The sequence below is a fragment of the Poecilia reticulata genome, chromosome 2 (genome assembly GCF_904066995.2).
Source record: "Poecilia reticulata chromosome 2, P_reticulata-male-v2, whole genome shotgun sequence".
Lineage (NCBI taxonomy): Eukaryota > Metazoa > Chordata > Actinopteri > Cyprinodontiformes > Poeciliidae > Poecilia > Poecilia reticulata.
In genome coordinates this window covers 16,396,276-16,415,581 of record NC_088831.1, presented here as the reverse complement: position 1 = coordinate 16,415,581, position 19,306 = coordinate 16,396,276, and the positions used below count along the sequence as shown (strand labels likewise).

General features: G+C 39.0%; 4 protein-coding genes and 1 pseudogene across 4 annotated transcripts; 1 reads left to right on the top strand and 4 right to left on the bottom strand.

The window, feature by feature from the left end:
• Positions 1-649: 649 nt before the first annotated feature.
• Positions 650-1,572, bottom strand: LOC103456998 (trace amine-associated receptor 13c-like). The gene has a single exon (XM_008396905.3). It carries the CDS (start codon positions 1,540-1,542, stop codon positions 670-672), a length of 873 nt encoding a protein of 290 aa, XP_008395127.2. The 5' UTR covers positions 1,543-1,572; the 3' UTR covers positions 650-669.
• A 3,366-nt stretch (positions 1,573-4,938) lies between these two features.
• LOC103457008 (trace amine-associated receptor 13c-like) lies at positions 4,939-6,223 on the bottom strand. Its single transcript, XM_008396917.2, has 2 exons — positions 6,054-6,223; positions 4,939-5,955 (listed from the first exon to the last, which is right to left on the bottom strand). Exons 1-2 carry the CDS (start codon positions 6,221-6,223, stop codon positions 5,157-5,159), a joined length of 969 nt encoding a protein of 322 aa, XP_008395139.2. The 3' UTR covers positions 4,939-5,156.
• A 2,650-nt stretch (positions 6,224-8,873) lies between these two features.
• LOC145554432 (trace amine-associated receptor 13c-like) lies at positions 8,874-9,948 on the bottom strand (annotated as a pseudogene).
• Positions 9,949-12,048: 2,100 nt separating this feature from the next.
• On the bottom strand, positions 12,049-13,676 carry LOC103457018 (trace amine-associated receptor 13c-like). The gene is made up of 2 exons (XM_008396925.2): positions 13,507-13,676; positions 12,049-13,409 (listed from the first exon to the last, which is right to left on the bottom strand). Exons 1-2 carry the CDS (start codon positions 13,674-13,676, stop codon positions 12,611-12,613), a joined length of 969 nt encoding a protein of 322 aa, XP_008395147.2. The 3' UTR covers positions 12,049-12,610.
• Positions 13,677-15,822: 2,146 nt separating this feature from the next.
• LOC103457024 (trace amine-associated receptor 13c-like) lies at positions 15,823-17,231 on the top strand. The gene is made up of 2 exons (XM_008396934.2): positions 15,823-16,054; positions 16,171-17,231. Exons 1-2 carry the CDS (start codon positions 15,882-15,884, stop codon positions 16,979-16,981), a joined length of 984 nt encoding a protein of 327 aa, XP_008395156.1. The 5' UTR covers positions 15,823-15,881; the 3' UTR covers positions 16,982-17,231.
• The last annotated feature ends 2,075 nt before the right edge of the window (positions 17,232-19,306 follow it).

Genomic DNA, 19,306 nt, shown 5'->3' with positions numbered 1-19,306 from the left:
AGAAAATAGGCACAACCTTTGGTCTTTTGGTTGGATGTAACAATTTATTGGACATTTGGACAGCTTTTAAGACAAAACAGTTTCAAATACATTCTTTCGCTAGAGCATTATTCTACTTTTAGTTTCTGTGTCACCAATTTAAATATTCAAATAAATTTAACAAGATTTATGACAAGACCATCAGTGTGAAGCATAACATTTAGCTTATGTATTTGTGTTTGTACATTTCAAAACAATATAGAACAAAATGTAACCAGATATTGTTAGCAAATTATGTTAAATTTGTACACAGGTAAGAATGTTTTATTACTTGTTAAAGTTATAAGACAGAAAAATAGATCAAAATGTAAAAAAAGTTGAGTCCTGCCAATAAGCTAAATATAAATGCCACTTTTTTTTGCCATAGCCGGGTATCAGATTTTATGACAAGATTTCTCATATATTTTAGGATTCATAAATGTTCACGTAAATATATATAGTATTAAATCTGTAACAGGATTTGTTGAACAATGTAATCTGTGCTGTTGCCACAAAGGACATGGACAATCCAGACACATCTGTGACGAGACCAGAACAGTTTGAACACTAATCATGTAAATTATCTTCAAGGATTTATTTAAATCCAGAGTTTCTTGGCCAATTAAAAAAGTTTTGTTACTTAAATTCTCTTTACATCATGATGGTGTTACACGACTCTGGCTTCAATATCTGCAGAGTAAAAATCAGTTTAACTGATTTCCTAAACCAGGGATAAAACAGGGCGTAAATCAGAGGGTTCAGGGTGGAATTAAAATAAAACAAAAGAAAAGCCACGGATGAAGCACTGACTGCATCTTCTGCAATTAATGAAACACAAAAATATGGACAGGTGCACATAAGAAACACAACGACAACAACCCCAAGTGTTACGGCTGCCTTCATTTCAGATTTCTTAGCTATGACTTTCACTGAGCCCTGGAGTGAGACCGCTGCAACGTGAGACTGCATGGCTCGAGCCTGAGACACAACCACTACAAACACTCTTGCATACAGAATGAGGATGGCAGTGACAGGACAAATAAAGGATGACAAAAGGTCAAAAACTCCCCCAATATGATCTAGAAAAACGACACATTCTCCAGAGCAGGAATTATATCTGCCTGGGTTTTGCAGATTATCCCTCAACAGAACACAATGATAAAGAATGGAGCACATCCAAAACAGTGAAACGCACATCTTCGCTCGTTCAGTGGTGACTTTGCCAGAGTAGTGCAGGGGGTAACAGATGGCCACGTAACGATCAATGGATATGAGCACCATGGTTCCTATTGAGGCAGTAGTGATGATATAATCCAAAATAAAGTAAATGGCACACATGATGTCCCCAAGATACCAGCAGCCATCGATCAGCACTACCTGGAATGAAACGAGGAATCCCACCAGGCAGTCTGAGACAGCCAGAGAGAGCAGCAGGATGTTGGTGGGGCTGTGGAGCCTCCTGCAGAAATGAGAAAACACCACCACACTGTTAGTGTCAGTAAAGTTTGCCACACATAAATTCATACAAAATCATCTTTACAAATGTTTTCCTTTCAAAAGAGGCCAAAACTGTTTACTTGAAGTGACAGATGGTGATGATGACCAGCAGGTTAGAAAATACTGTAAGTAGAGAGATGGAAGATAACGTTAAGTGAATAACCAAGGACACAGAGGGGGGCAGCAGAGTCTTTCTGCATGATGTATTGAGCAGATGGGGAAAGCAAAGTTCAGCTTCATCAACAGTTTTCATAATTAGACAGAGAAGGAGATAAGAAGCTGTTCAGTTCATTTTAAGCCTCAATCACTTTGCCAAACAACCGTCTTATATATTCAGCTCTCCGTCCTCTGACTGTTTGGAGGTGAGGCATGTTGTGTAGACACACTCCCTCGGGCATTGCTGTTCACCACATTAGAGAACTCCTGTAATAAACCAATAGTAATAATAATTAAAATAGTAGTAGTTGTATTCTGTGTAGTTATTGGTATTTATTTAAAGTCTTTCTCTGGAAAACCAATGCATTTTCCCTCAGAAAGAATTGCTGAATCGAATACGGCAGCAGTTGATGTTAATTCAATACATGGAAGCGAGACCAACACTGACTGAATGGCGTCGTTCACTTCCTCCGCTGCCATTGCTACAGCTACAGGCATGCTGCTATTCTAAAACAGCACTGGAAATCAACGTCGTTGTTTACATCTTCTCCTTCTGTTTGCTGGTTCACCCATTAAAAAAAATCTACCGGAGAGAATCCAGTCCAGGGCAGAAAGCTCAGACTAATCTGAGTCCTGAAGCCTGTACAGAGCAGCTCTGTGTGATTCTGCAGCACCTCTTCAAACGTAGCCTGATAAATCTGCTCGACTCAAACAAGTAGAAGCCATGGCTAGAACTTGTTAGTTTCTTCAGAAGAGGAAGATCGCAGTCCCAAAGGCCCATGAGATCATGACAATGGATGTCAAACGCATTGAAAGTTAATGACAAAATGTAGTGAAGCTGGCCAGGCAGAGGACAAGATGACATTTGAAGAAGTTGAAGAGACGGCAGGCCTCCCGTCTTTGACTTTGCACAGTTTCTTCAAGCAGCGACAGAGTTTGAAAGACAGAATCTTTACAACTGTTAGCAAAGTGCAGGCCGGAGTCACAGCCAGCAGAAAAGAGACTGACAGCAGACTTCAAAAGCAAATGTCAGCCCATAACCGTGACAAGTGGAACAATGATGATCCTAGACATGGAGTAGATGGGGTAAAGGCTTTGCCCCATCTCCCACGTGTTCATCTGAATGAACACGAGGCCCACTTTGGATTGATTGAGTACAAGGCAAGTGGAGGAACAAGCATTCCTAATAAGATGAATAAATTGCTAAATGGCTGTAACGCCCTGATTTCATTCCTAATTTCTACTAATGTGGCTTAAATTAAAGCTTAGAAAATTGCTGATGTTTTGATATGTAAAATATGTATTCTCCCTGGATATAAATAAATCTACAAACAGTTTGGTTTCTATCAGTTCTGTCAAGATGAAAAAGAGGACTAAGCAAATTTCTCCTTTATATTGGTCAATAATAAAATTGTAAACAATTCCTTCAGTTAATATTAGCTTGTTAACCACGGCTCATGTGTTTTGCAAACTATTTCATCCTATTTGATGATTGTTACAAATATCTGCATGTTCTACAAACAAACGAGGCAATTAGTCCAGTTTTTGTCATTTATTGCAGTTATAACAGTTACAGCGGCTGCAGTTTGCCAGAGCAAAGTGAACATAGTGCTGAAGAGGTGAACAGCTCAAGTGTGTGTTTACTGTCTCTCTCCAGCGTACCCGTTGCCATCGCAGCGACTGACGGCTCCACAAGCCGACATGGCAGAGATTATGTTAAAAGCAGAACATTCAGTCTGTTATGACTTTATGGTTTCAGGCTTGATGTGTTATTGTGATTATTGACCGGCGGGTCCATGATTAGCGAGTTTAAAACACCTGGTGTGCTGATGAGCTGTCAGAGTAGGCCTGTGGGTCACGTATTTAAATTTCTATTTTTAATTATTTCGAAAACAATACTTACAGTGATTATTATTATTTTGTTGGATCATTACTTGGAACGTGTCTTGTTTGTGTAGAGCCCTGAAAACATGTTACGAACGTGATATTGTTTAATAGGTATATTGATCATAATGGGCAAGCATTTATTTGATTTAGTATTTAGTTAGAACAATTCAGTTGGATGATGGCTAAATATGAGCTCAAACTATTTTATTATTTTATTTCATAAATTTCTGTCATGATAATACCTCTTTAAGAATGTCGCAATGCATGATGGGAGTTGGAAGTTCATGACCTGGGATTATTACAAAAAGAAAGAGAAAAACTACACTCCTGTATGCTCAACCGTGGATTTTGTTTAATAGAGTTGTACAAAAGCTAATTTGAGTTTCTTTTAAGTTCTTTTTAAGGGTCTTTTTAAGTGTTTTGGATATTAATGAATATTTTGATAGTGCATCAAACGAGAGGAGGTGGTGTAGAGATCGACTTCCTGATATCAGCCGGTCGATCGTGATCAACTGGTTAGGCGCTCCAGGTGTACGTTTAAAATATTCACAAGTAGATATGAGTTTTGCCAAAGGCATAATTCATCCTCCACCTCCATAATTCAGGTGTCAACTTCTTTGGTATAAGAGCAGTCGATCCGTTTTTGCATCTGACATCTTTAAAGATGAATCTGTGGAAGCAAACTAGAGAAAAGCTTAGCAAACAAACTGGAAAAAAAAAGAAATCACCAAGAAACCATGTCTTATAAGACCAGTTTTATAGAGTGCAAAGTGATACAGCACTAACCCACATGAGGATATAAAACTCTTGCTAAACAGCACAATGTTTTTCTATTTTTTAACATTTTTTCTTTTTTACATTTCACAAATGATTTTGTTAACTGCTAATAAAGTACAAAACAATCTGTAATCGTAACATTTACAGCGTGGTTAACTAAAAGTAGCCGTAATGGACACTTTAACTATGTTGACAGTTTATTAACAGACCTGTCCGGTGGATGAACACTTGGAGGCATATTTGTGCATAAAACTGTACAGTCAGTCAGCACTACATTCAACCAACATGCCATGTGTGGAGTTTTTGTCAGCTGGCGAATGTGATCTGTACTGAAAAGAACCTTAACACTCTTTCAGCATTTATCACATCACACACACCTCAAATTTTCCCTAAAAAGCTGCTGCTTACATGAGAAGACAGATTCATCAATATTTCAGTTCAAAACTGCATTTAATCACATCTGCTTTACCAGTGACCTTGTATCACACTTGTGCAAGTTTGTGAATAAGTGTATTCTTTATATCTCCAACTTATTTTGTAACACCTCGATCTGGTGAAGACGGATTTTGTGGGAGCGGATATTTTGGGATTTGGATATTGACTTTTATTTTTATAGAGTTCAGGTCATATTTTTCTGAAATTGGTTCATCTATGTTCAGTTAGTTGGTAAGAGACAAAATCTTCGATGTATTCCTACGGTGGAAGCACACACTTTTATTAAACTCATTATTTTATTGGACCTTCAGTATGAAGTGTAAATATCAGAAAGAGTTCCTCTGTACCTGCATCTTTGTACATTTAAATCTGTATCTCATTGTGCTTCAAACCACATTAGTGTTAGAGGAACCAGTTTTCAGGATCTGCAGCGTAAGAATGAGTTTAACTGATTTCCTAAACCAGGGATAAAACAGGGCGTAGATCAAAGGGTTCAGGGTGGAATTAAAATAAAACAGGAGGATAGCCACGGATGAAGCACTGACCCCAGCGTCCTCAGCCATCAATGTGACACAGAAATATGGGCAGATGCACATCAGAAACACAACTACGACAACCCCAAGGATAACAGCTGCCTTGATTTCAGACTTCTTAGCTGTGATGCTCACAGAGACCGCTGCAACGCGAGACTGCATGGCTCGAGCCTGAGACACAACCACTACAAACACTCTGACATACAGAATGAGGGTGGCAGCGACAGGACCAACGAAGGACAGCAGAAGGTCAAGGATCTCTCCAACATAATCAACACCAACTACACACTCTCCAGAGCAGGAGTTGTACCTGCCTGGTTTTTGCAGGTTACTTCTCAGCAGGAAACTTTGAAACAGAACAGAAGAAATCCAACAAATGACAGCACAAATTTTTGCTCTCTCTGATGTGACTTTACTGGGGTAATGCAGGGGGTAACAGATGGCCACGTAACGGTCAATGGATATGAGCACCATGGTTCCTATTGAGGCAGTAGTGATAACATAATCCAAAACAAAGTAGACGGCACACATGATGTCCCCAAGATACCAGCAGCCATCTATCAGCTCTATCTGGAATGAAATGAGGAATCCCACCAGGCAGTCTGAGACAGCCAGAGAGAGCAGCAGGATGTTGGTGGGGCTGTGGAGCCTCCTGCAGAAATGAGAAAACAACACATATAGTAATTTCTGAAATTTAAAGAGAAGTCCATTACATGTTAATATTTATATAATTCTGTTTTTTTTAATTACTTAAAGTGGCAGACAGAAATGATGACCAGTAAGTTTAAAATCACAGTAAGAAGAGCAATCAAGGATAGTGCTATATAAATAAGCATGGACAGAGAGGGAGGACGCGTGGCCTTCCTGCAGGATGAGTTGAGGTGTGGATAGCACAGTTCATCTTCTTCAACAGTTTGCATTTTCCAAAAATACAAAGGGAGATGAGGAGCCGCTCAACTCTGCCAGCTTTCTATCAGAAACTAATTTAAGTGTCTCTGGTTCTGCAGTGACATGGAGGCTGGACCTGAATATTTGGTCTTTGCCCAATGGGAGGGGTTATCAAATGTCAATTAAGCAAACAATTCTGATTTCCTTATTTCGTAGCATTTAATATTGTCTTTTTCAGACTGTAGTCTCGCAAGACTCCATTAAAGAGGTGAAAGGACAAGATCTCAGGGAAGATTGATAAGAGGAATTAAAAATTAAACAGAATTTTTCAGAAAGTTAAAAGCTTGGAAGAAAACATTTGGCTTTGTGAAACAGCTAATTTATTTATTTATTTATTTTATTTATTTTTTGTCAGAACACAAACAGACATATCCAATCCCGACCTCACACCCTCAATCTTGTACTGACAGTTGATTGTGATTTTCTTTTTCTAAGTACATGAGCCCTCAGAGAAAATGTTATTTTAGTGGATCTTTATCAAACAGAATCTGTTCCATTTTTAATTTCCTTGATATCACAGAGCATAAAGACATTCTTGTGCCTTATAGTAGTGCTTCATTTTGTGTTAAACGCTTTAATAAACAAAGCTTTTAGCACATATATCAAATCTGTTCTATTATGTCACATAGAATAGATTTGATTACACGTGTTCTCAACAGACTGATGGTGTAATGGCAATTCTAGGGTTTCTAGAATGAGAGGTTTGTTCTTAAGTTATTAAGTTCCTCTGTAACTTGATAACTAAATTAAAGGCGAAGTTTCATTCAAAATCCTCTTTCCGCATCTTTTTTTAAATTTAAGGTTTTGTTGGCTCTAGTGGCCTACATTTGAAAGTGGGTTCACCCATTAAAAAAATCTACCGAAGAGAATCCAGTCCAGGGCAGAAAGCTCAGACTAATCTGAGTCCTGAAGCCTGTACAGAGCAGCTCTGTGTGATTCTGCAGCACCTCTTCAACCGTAGCCTGATAAATCTGCTCGACTCAAAACAAGTAGAAGCCATGGCTAGAACTTGTTAGTTTCTTCATAACAGGAAGATCGCAGTCCCAAAGGCCCATGAGATCATGACAATGGATGTCAAACGCATTGAAAGTTAATGACAAAATGTAGTGAAGCTGGCCAGGCAGAGGACAAGATGACATTTGAAGAAGTTGAAGAGACGGCAGGCCTCCCGTCTTTGACTTTGCACAGTTTCTTCAAGCAGCGACAGAGTTTGAAAGACAAACTATTTAATTTTTTTATTTCATAAATTTTTTATTTCATAAATTTCTGTCATGATAATACCTCTTTAAGAATGTCGCAATGCATGATGGGAGTTGGAAGTTCATGACCTGGGATTATTATGAAAAGAAAGAGAAAAACTACACTCCTGTATGCTGAACCGTGGATTTGTTTAATAGAGTTGTGCAAAAGCTAATTTGAGTTTCTTTTAAGTTCTTTTTAAGGGTCTTTTTAAGTGTTTTGGATATTAATGAATATTTTGATAGTGCATCAAACGAGAGGAGGTGGTGTAGAGATCGACTTCCTGATATCAGCCGGTCGATCGTGATCAACTGGTTAGGCGCTCCAGGTGTACGTTTAAAATATTCACAAGTAGATATGAGTTTTGCCAAAGGCATAATTCATCCTCCACCTCCATAATTCAGGTGTCAACTTCTTTGGTATAAGAGCAGTCGATCAGTTTTTGCATCTGACATCTTTAAAGATGAATCTGTGGAAGCAAACTAGAGAAAAGCTTAGCAAACAAACTGGAAAAAAAAAGAAATCACCAAGAAACCATGTCTTATAAGACCAGTTTTATAGAGTGCAAAGTGATACAGCACTAACCCACATGAGGATATAAAACTCTTGCTAAACAGCACAATGTTTTTCTATTTTTTAACATTTTTTCTTTTTACATTTCACAAATGATTTTGTTAACTGCTAATAAAGTACAAAACAATCTGTAATCGTAACATTTACAGCGTGGTTAACTAAAAGTAGCCATAATGGACACTTTAACTATGTTGACAGTTTATTAACAGACCTGTCCGGTGGATGAACACTTGCAGGCATATTTGTGCATAAAACTGTACAGTCAGTCAGCACTACATTCAACCAACATGCCATGTGTGGAGTTTTTGTCAGCTGGCGAATCTGATCTGTACTGAAAAGAACCTTAACACTCTTTCAGCATTTATCACATCACACACACCTCAAATTTTCCCTAAAAAGCTGCTGCTTACATGAGAAGACAGATTCATCAATATTTCAGTTCAAAACTGCATTTAATCACATCTGCTTTACCAGTGACCTTGTATCACACTTGTACAAGTTTGTGAATAAGTGTATTCTTTATATCTCCAACTTATTTTGTAACACCTCGATCTGGTGAAGACGGACTTTGTGGGAGCGGATATTTGGGATTTGGATATTGACTTTTATTTTATAGAGTTCAGGTCATATTTTCTGAAATTGGTTCATCTATGTTCAGTTAGTTGGTAAGAGACAAAATCTTCGATGTATTCCTACGGTGGAAGCACACACTTTTATTAAACTCATTATTTTATTGGACCTTCAGTATGAAGTGTAAATATCAGAAAGAGTTCCTCTGTACCTGCATCTTTGTACATTTAAATCTGTATCTCATTGTGCTTCAAACCACATTAGTGTTAGAGGAACCAGTTTCAGGATCTGCAGCGTAAGAATGAGTTTAACTGATTTCCTAAACCAGGGATAAAACAGGGCGTAGATCAAAGGGTTCAGGGTGGAATTAAAATAAAACAGGAGGATAGCCACGGATGAAGCACTGACCCCAGCGTCCTCAGCCATCAATGTGACACAGAAATATGGGCAGATGCACATCAGAAACACAACTACGACAACCCCAAGGATAACAGCTGCCTTGATTTCAGATTTCTTAGCTGTGATGCTCACAGAGACCGCTGCAACGCGAGACTGCATGGCTCGAGCCTGAGACACAACCACTACAAACACTCTGACATACAGAATGAGGGTGGCAGCGACAGGACCAACGAAGGACAGCAGAAGGTCAAGGATCTCTCCAACATAATCAACACCAACTACACACTCTCCAGAGCAGGAGTTGTACCTGCCTGGTTTTTGCAGGTTACTTCTCAGCAGGAAACTTTGAAACAGAACAGAAGAAATCCAACAAATGACAGCACAAATTTTGCTCTCTCTGATGTGACTTTACTGGGGTAATGCAGGGGGTAACAGATGGCCACGTAACGGTCAATGGATATGAGCACCATGGTTCCTATTGAGGCAGTAGTGATAACATAATCCAAAACAAAGTAGACGGCACACATGATGTCCCCAAGATACCAGCAGCCATCTATCAGCTCTATCTGGAATGAAATGAGGAATCCCACCAGGCAGTCTGAGACAGCCAGAGAGAGCAGCAGGATGTTGGTGGGGCTGTGGAGCCTCCTGCAGAAATGAGAAAACAACACATATAGTAATTTCTGACATTTAAAGAGAAGTCCATTACATGTTAATATTTATATAATTCTGTTTTTTTTAATTACTTAAAGTGGCAGACAGAAATGATGACCAGTAAGTTTAAAATCACAGTAAGAAGAGCGATCAAGAATAGCGCAATATAAATAAGCATGGACAGAGAGGGAGGACGCGTGGCCTTCCTGCAGGATGAGTTGAGGTGTGGATAGCACAGTTCATCTTCTTCAACAGTTTGCATTTTCCAAAAATACAAAGGGAGATGAGGAGCCGCTCAACTCTGCCAGCTTTCTATCAGAAACTAATTTAAGTGTCTCTGGTTCTGCAGTGACATGGAGGCTGGACCTGAATATTTGGTCTTTGCCCAATGGGAGGGGTTATCAAATGTCAATTAAGCAAACAATTCTGATTTCCTTATTTCGTAGCATTTAATATTGTCTTTTTCAGACTGTAGTCTCGCAAGACTCCATTACAGAGGTGAAAGGACAAGATCTCAGGGAAGATTGATAAGAGGAATTAAAAATTAAACAGAATTTTTCAGAAAGTTAAAAGCTTGGAAGTAAACATTTGGCTTTGTGAAACAGCTAATTTATTTATTTATTTATTTATTTATTTTTTGTCAGAACACAAACAGACATATCCAATCCCGACCTCACACCCTCAATCTTGTACTGACAGTTGATTGTGATTTTCTTTTCTAAGTACATGAGCCCTCAGAGAAAATGTTATTTTAGTGGATCTTTATCAAACAGAATCTGTTCCATTTTTAATTTCCTTGATATCACAGAGCATAAAGACATTCTTGTGCCTTATAGTAGTGCTTCATTTTGTGTTAAACGCTTTAATAAACAAAGCTTTTAGCACATATATCAAATCTGTTCTATTATGTCACATAGAATAGATTTGATTACACGTGTTCTCAACAGACTGATGGTGTAATGGCAATTCTAGGGTTTCTAGAATGAGAGGTTTGTTATTAAGTTATTAAGTTCCTCTGTAACTTGATAACTAAATTAAAGGGGAAGTTTAATTCAAAATCCTCTTTCCGCATCTTTTTTTAAATTTAAGGTTTTGTTGGCACTAGTGGCCTACATTTGAAAGTGGGTTCACCCATTAAAAAATCTACCGAAGAGAATCCAGTCCAGGGCAGAAAGCTCAGACTAATCTGAGTCCTGAAGCCTGTACAGAGCAGCTCTGTGTGATTCTGCAGCACCTCTTCAACCGTAGCCTGATAAATCTGCTCGACTCAAAACAAGTAGAAGCCATGGCTAGAACTTGTTAGTTTCTTCATAACAGGAAGATCGCAGTCCCAAAGGCCCATGAGATCATGACAATGGATGTCAAACGCATTGAAAGTTAATGACAAAATGTAGTGAAGCTGGCCAGGCAGAGGACAAGATGACATTTGAAGAAGTTGAAGAGACGGCAGGCCTCCCGTCTTTGACTTTGCACAGTTTCTTCAAGCAGCGACAGAGTTTGAAAGACAAACTATTTAATTTTTTTATTTCATAAATTTTTTATTTCATAAATTTCTGTCATGATAATACCTCTTTAAGAATGTCGCAATGCATGATGGGAGTTGGAAGTTCATGACCTGGGATTATTATGAAAAGAAAGAGAAAAACTACACTCCTGTATGCTGAACCGTGGATTTTGTTTAATAGAGTTGTACAAAAGCTAATTTGAGTTTCTTTTAAGTTCTTTTTAAGGGTCTTTTTAAGTGTTTTGGATATTAATGAATATTTTGATAGTGCATCAAACGAGAGGAGGTGGTGTAGAGATCGACTTCCTGATATCAGCCGGTCGATCGTGATCAACTGGTTAGGCGCTCCAGGTGTACGTTTAAAATATTCACAAGTAGATATGAGTTTTGCCAAAGGCATAATTCATCCTCCACCTCCATAATTCAGGTGTCAACTTCTTTGGTATAAGAGCAGTCGATCAGTTTTTGCATCTGACATCTTTAAAGATGAATCTGTGGAAGCAAACTAGAGAAAAGCTTAGCAAACAAACTGGAAAAAAAAAGAAATCACCAAGAAACCATGTCTTATAAGACCAGTTTTATAGAGTGCAAAGTGATACAGCACTAACCCACATGAGGATATAAAACTCTTGCTAAACAGCACAATGTTTTTCTATTTTTTAACATTTTTTCTTTTTTACATTTCACAAATGATTTTGTTAACTGCTAATAAAGTACAAAACAATCTGTAATCGTAACATTTACAGCGTGGTTAACTAAAAGTAGCCATAATGGACACTTTAACTATGTTGACAGTTTATTAACAGACCTGTCCGGTGGATGAACACTTGCAGGCATATTTGTGCATAAAACTGTACAGTCAGTCAGCACTACATTCAACCAACATGCCATGTGTGGAGTTTTTGTCAGCTGGCGAATCTGATCTGTACTGAAAAGAACCTTAACACTCTTTCAGCATTTATCACATCACACACACCTCAAATTTTCCCTAAAAAGCTGCTGCTTACATGAGAAGACAGATTCATCAATATTTCAGTTCAAAACTGCATTTAATCACATCTGCTTTACCAGTGACCTTGTATCACACTTGTACAAGTTTGTGAATAAGTGTATTCTTTATATCTCCAACTTATTTTGTAACACCTCGATCTGGTGAAGACGGATTTTGTGGGAGCGGATATTTTGGGATTTGGATATTGACTTTTATTTTTATAGAGTTCAGGTCATATTTTTCTGAAATTGGTTCATCTATGTTCAGTTAGTTGGTAAGAGACAAAATCTTCGATGTATTCCTACGGTGGAAGCACACACTTTTATTAAACTCATTATTTTATTGGACCTTCAGTATGAAGTGTAAATATCAGAAAGAGTTCCTCTGTACCTGCATCTTTGTACATTTAAATCTGTATCTCATTGTGCTTCAAACCACATTAGTGTTAGAGGAACCAGTTTTCAGGATCTGCAGCGTAAGAATGAGTTTAACTGATTTCCTAAACCAGGGATAAAACAGGGCGTAGATCAAAGGGTTCAGGGTGGAATTAAAATAAAACAAGAGGAAAGCCACGGATGAAGCACTGACCCCAGCGTCCTCAGCCATGAGTGTGACACAGTAATATGGGCAGGTGCACATCAGAAACACAACTACGACAACCCCAAGGATAACAGCTGCCTTGATTTCAGATTTCTTAGCTGTGACGCTCACAGAGACCGCTGCAACGCGAGACTGCATGGCTCGAGCCTGAGACACAACCACTACAAACACTCTGACATACAGAATGAGGGTGGCAGCGACAGGACCAACGAAGGACAGCAGAAGGTCAAGGATCTCTCCAACATAATCAACACTAACTACACACTCTCCAGAGCAGGAGTTGTACCTGCCTGGTTTTTGCAGGTTACTTCTCAGCAGGAAGCTGTGAAACAGAACAGAAGAAATCCAACAAATGACAGCACAAATTTTTGCTCTCTCTGATGTGACTTTACTGGGGTAATGCAGGGGGTAACAGATGGCCACGTAACGGTCAACAGAAATAAGCACCATGGTTCCCACTGAGGCGGATGTAATTGCATAGTCTGAAACAAAGTAAATGGCACACATGATGTCCCCAAGATACCAGCAGCCATCTATCAGCTCTATCTGGAATGAAATGAGGAATCCCACCAGGCAGTCTGAGACAGCCAGAGAGAGCAGCAGGATGTTGGTGGGGCTGTGGAGCCTCCTGCAGAAATGAGAAAACACCACATATAGTAATTTCTGAAATTTAAAGAGAAGTCCATTACATGTTAATATTTATATAATTCTGTTTTTTTTATTACTTAAAGTGGCAGACAGAAATGATGACCAGTAAGTTTAAAATCACAGTAAGAAGAGCAATCAAGGATAGTGCTATATAAATAAGCATGGACAGAGAGGGAGGACGCGTGGCCTTCCTGCAGGATGAGTTGAGGTGTGGATAGCACAGTTCATCTTCTTCAACAGTTTGCATTTTCCAAAAATACAAAGGGAGATGAGGAGCCGCTCAACTCTGCCAGCTTTCTATCAGAAACTAATTTAAGTGTCTCTGGTTCTGCAGTGACATGGAGGCTGGACCTGAATATTTGGTCTTTGCCCAATGGGAGGGGTTATCAAATGTCAATTAAGCAAACAATTCTGATTTCCTTATTTCGTAGCATTTAATATTGTCTTTTTCAGACTGTAGTCTCGCAAGACACCATTACAGAGGTGATAGGACAAGATCTCAGGGAAGATTGATAAGAGGAATTAAAAATTAAACAGAATTTTTCAGAAAGTTAAAAGCTTGGAAGTAAACATTTGGCTTTGTGAAACAGCTGATTTATTTATTTATTTATTTTTTGTCAGAACACAAACAGACATATCCAATCCCGACCTCACACCCTCAATCTTGTACTGACAGTTGATTGTGATTTTCTTTTTCTAAGTACATGAACCCTCAGAGAAAATGTTATTCTAGTGGATCTTTATCAAACAGAATCTGTTCCATTTTTAATTTCCTTGATATCACAGAGCATAAAGACATTCTTGTGCCTGATAGTAGTGCTTCATTTTGTGTTAAACGCTTTAATAAACAAAGCTTTTAGCACATATATCAAATCTGTTCTATTATGTCACATAGAATAGATTTGATTAAATGTGTTCTCAACAGACTGATGGTGTAATGGCAGTTCTAGGGTTTCTAATAGTAGAATGAGAGGTTTGTTATTATGATCCTCTGTAAACTATTAAAGGGGAAGTTTCATTCACAATCCACTTTCTGCATCTTTTTTTTAAGGTTTTGTTGGCATTAGTGGCCTACATTTGAAAGTAGTTTGACAGGAAGGAGGATAATGAGAGAGGGCAAATGTCGGCAGGCTGGGAATCGAACCTGCGACCAACACCACAAGGACTAAGGCAGAGACCAAGTCTGAGCGCGAGGAGAAATTTGAGTACAATCATTACAAGTTTTGAGAAGAAATATATGAAATATTGCTTTCAAAATGAAAATGTAAGCAAAAGTATTAAATTTTGAGAACAAAGCACCTGTAATCCTGCTCTCAGACTGAAAATGTGCTCTTGGACTATGGCATAAAAATTCCCCCATAGCCATTGTGCCTTTTAATATAAGAAATAGAAGGCAAAACTGGGAATGAACAGGGAGATGATGGTGGGTGTAATGGAGCACAAAGGAAGGAGTCAGTGGTGAGTAATGAGTTCAGCTGGATCAGAGTTTTTCAGCCCTGGTCCTCCAGGCACACTGCCCTGCATGTTTTAGGCATTCTCTTGCTTCAGCAGACATGATGTCAAATGATGGCTGATTTACAGGATTTTGCTGAATTGCAGTCATCTGAATGGGCTGTGTTCAAAACACAACAGAAACAACAAATAAAATGAATTATAAAGTCTCTGTAAACAAAATTATCTTTCAAAACGCATAGTTGAGACAAAAACACCAGACTGAAGACTTTTATCATTCAGCTTTTGGTAAAAAGAGAGAAAAACGATAAATGAAGCAAATGAAAATTATTGAGTTTCTTTTAACTTATCATGCGATTAATTGATTTATAGTTCATTGTGACAGGTGATGCCGAAAACTCACAGGGGGAGATTAAGAGGGAGTAGTTTACTATTTGAATCAGACCAGATGCTAAGTTTCTTCACCCTCCCGCGGTCCCAGGAGCGGTGGAATGGACCCTGTGTGAGCTTTAACTAATTTGTTTCACTTTCTTTGTATGTGTGAATTATGTAGGTTTTTGCTAGTTGCCTCATTTGGAAAATTTAAATAAAATAAAAAAAACATTGATGTGTTCAATATATATTTTTAATCACTTTATGAGTGACTGAATGTACACAGTCACAAACATGTCAGCTCCAGTTGTAAACGAACGTCTTCAAAGTCCTGATGCAGTGAGACGTTTCTACCGGTTAAACAAATGGGGTGAAACAAATCCTTCCAGAGGTGAACTCACTTACTGTGAACTCATTTTTTAAAATGAACAACATCAAGACTAGGTCAGCTCCCAGTAACAGCAGCACTGGAGCCATCTGCTGGAGAACTGTCCTGTCTGTGTGTGGTGATGAGACCCCAGGGGTCTGGCTCAGCAGGCTCACCCTCCATCCACACCGGCACTTCACAGGATGATAAAGTCAGAGCGTCAGCCAGAAGCTTGGCAGAGCTTTCCTCCTGTCTGTGATCATGCGGCGCCTCGAGGAGGCTGAACTCTGCTTCCCACAACTCCTCAATTCCTCCTGCAGGAAGATCACGCTTCCTCATTCAACCTCAGCGCTCATGTACTGCTTACTATCCTGTGTGTCTTGGCTCACTGTGACCCTTAACCTGCTGGTCATCATCTCTATCTCCCACTTCAAGTAATTAGATGTTTGAACAGTATAGAAAGTCGCGAGAGGTGGTTGCTCTTTAGATAAGTTTCTCTTTGCTGAATAATATTTCTTCTTTGAATACTGATGTTGTTGTTCTCCTCCAGGCAGCTCCACACGCCCACCAACATCCTCCTCCTCTCCTTGGCTGTCTCAGATTTCTTGGTGGGTTTCCTCATAGTCTTTCAGATCCTTCTCATTGACGGCTGCTGGTATCTTGGCGACTTCATGTGTGTTCTGTATTACATCGTTGATTATGTTATTACATCTGCATCAGTAGAGAACATGGTGCTCATATCAGTGGACTGCTATGTAGCTGTCTGTAACCCTTTCCAGTATCCCACCACAGTCACACAGAAAAGAGTGTGTGTGTGCGTTTCGTTGTGCTGGATGTTTTCTGCCGTCTGTGTCTTTATAGTTTTCAAAGAAAATCTGGGACAGCCAGGCAGGTTTAATTCATGTGTTGGGGACTGCGTGGCTGGATTTGATAAAGCTGCTGGAATAATAGACGTCTTGTTTTTCTTCATCGGTCCCGTCACCATCATCATCATCCTGTACGTGAGAGTGTTTGTGGTGGCCGTGTCTCAGGCTCGGGTCATGCGCGCCCGTGTTGCAGCCGTCTCCCTCCAGGGTTCAGTCAGAGGTAACGTTAAGAGATCTGAACTCAAATCAGCCAGGACGCTTGGGGTTGTTGCAGCTGCATTTCTGATATGCATATGTCCATACTTTTTCCTCTCAGTTACCGGTGGAGAGACCCAGTTTAGTGCTTCATCCTTTGCTTTTTTTCTGTTTTATCTTAACTCCTGTTTAAACCCATTGATCTATGTCTTATTCTTTCCCTGGTTTAGGAAAACTATTAAACTAATTTTCACCCTGCAGATACTGAAGGCCGGATCCTCTCAGGCCAACATCATGTAGAGCAGTGAGGTTACAGACTTACAACCTGGACATGTCCTGATCTGTCGATGCATTTTCCCCACTGTTCATTGACATCTGCATTCCCTTGTTTTGATATTCCAAATTCAGCGTATGATTAATTTATGAATCATTCAACTCAAACCAACCACAATTTGACCATACATTTTCAACATAATTTCTTAAGTGAGTCCTCAAACTTGAATTTCTTTTTTTTTCTCTGTATATTTTAACCATCACAGTCATTGCAGGACCTCTTTTCCTTTACCTCTAAATAATCTATCCTGGATTTGCTGTGTGGATATTAATTTATAATTATAATAATTAATTTTTATTTTATAAGAAAGCTGATTGTGTCTGTAAAAAAGGAATACAGAAATAGAGTATGAATTATATTTCTTTGACTGTCATTGATGGAAACAGAACTGTAATGTAATTTACAGTCATAGTTGGCTGTAATAAAAAAAGAAATAGTGAGGTGAGTCTGTAACATGTCTCACATGAAATAGAAACAAACAAGAGCACAGTGGAAAACAGGTGAGCACAACTTCTGAAGGACCCACATTTTTTCTCTCAACATTTCTTTCCAGAAGACTTTGAGTCATTTCTACAAACAAAACTAATGAAGGACCTAACAAGTGGTTGTTTTACTCGCAACCTGAAACCAAAAGCTGTGCCGATCAGTTTTATCCACAAAGCGCCTAAACCCCACCACTGACTAGCGAGTGAAAGACTCTCGGAGAAACATCAGAGACAAGCAACACTTGAAGTTCTTTTAAATGATAACAAACTATTGCTACTGCCACTGGCACTGAATGTGAAACTATGGGCCTGACACTGGACTGAAGACTAGACCATGAACTCCTTACCGGGTCACACAGTCTGACCACAGGTACATGTCAGTCATTGTTTCAGTTGCAAAGCTGAAGGTGGCAGCAGCACAAACACCAGCTTTTTCGACCAACTCTGTCCTCTTCCTCTGTTTGGTCCTCCTCATCTTCATTACCTGTTGTAATTTCTACAATTCCATTGATTTCAATGTGCTGCGGTTCAAATTGAAGAGGCTTCATATTGTTACTTGTTCTTTTGGCTGGACAGAGCCACTGGACGGAGTTAGTGCAATTGGACCTGCAATACGACCTGCAATGCCATATTGTCACATGGCATTGCAGCATGGCAATGTCCATGTGACAACATTTAATTTAATTTTATAAAAACCAAACGGCCAGCAGTTTTTACTGTATTCTCTTGACATCTGAAAAATGAAAAATCTTAAATAATATCTATTGATACAACTGGATCCCTTTAAGACTAGTTGGTCCAACAGGACAATGATCCAGAACACCAGTCAAAACATTTTGAACAAGTCTGGCATGATGTTTAGTTTCTGAAGCAGAAAACCGGCTCCTACTCCACCACCAGGTTTGACGGTTATCATTTTTATTTTACTGCAATTCTGTCATTTTTTCTTTATGTGATGTAACTGGACACATTCCTAAAAGGTTCCACTCCTTCAGTAGTTTAGAGAATATTATTCCAGACGTCTTCAAGATTTCAAGACAAGGCAAATGTAATGCAGGCCTTTTGGAGAATTTTGGACAGTCATAGTTTTGGCCTTGAAACCCGTCTCTTTCTTATTGTTGATGATAAAAACTGACTGAGGGAAGCGAGGCCTGCACCGTTCTAGATGTCCTGGCTGACACCGAGACCTCTCGGGTGAGCAAGTTTCTCCTTTAGCCTACTTCATGTAGTCAGAGGGGCTCTGTTCAAGAAATGTTTAACAAGGTTTTTCCTACGTAATATTTTGTTTTGAACTTGATGAATCTCTTTTTTGTATTGACTCTGTGAGGACTTGGTTTTTTTTGTGTGTTAATTTAGGTTTCTGTGTTCAGTTGAGTCTCTGTGTTGTCCTGCATACCCCTTGATTGTCTTCAGCTGTATCTTGTTTCCCCTTGATTACGCTCTGGTGTAATTGACCCCACCTGTGTCTGTGTCTGGAATTGTGTATCTTGTCATTTCATCATTAAATCATAATTTCTCTCACTTCAACCTGGGTCCACCTCGTCTACCTCACCACCACAACTACCGCTAATCATGACACTCAGGTTGTCTTTGTCCAAAATTAAAGTAGTGTGTATTTTAAACTATTAAATGCCTTTTGCTTTTAAATGTCATAACATTTCTCCATCTTGGAAAAAACAAAAGAGATGTATACAAATAATGAGATGTATGCATATGAGTGTAGAATATGTAAACATCTAAACACAGAACTGGCGTTCTAAAGTGAACACAACTTGAACTAACACATGCACATAAATGTTCAAACCC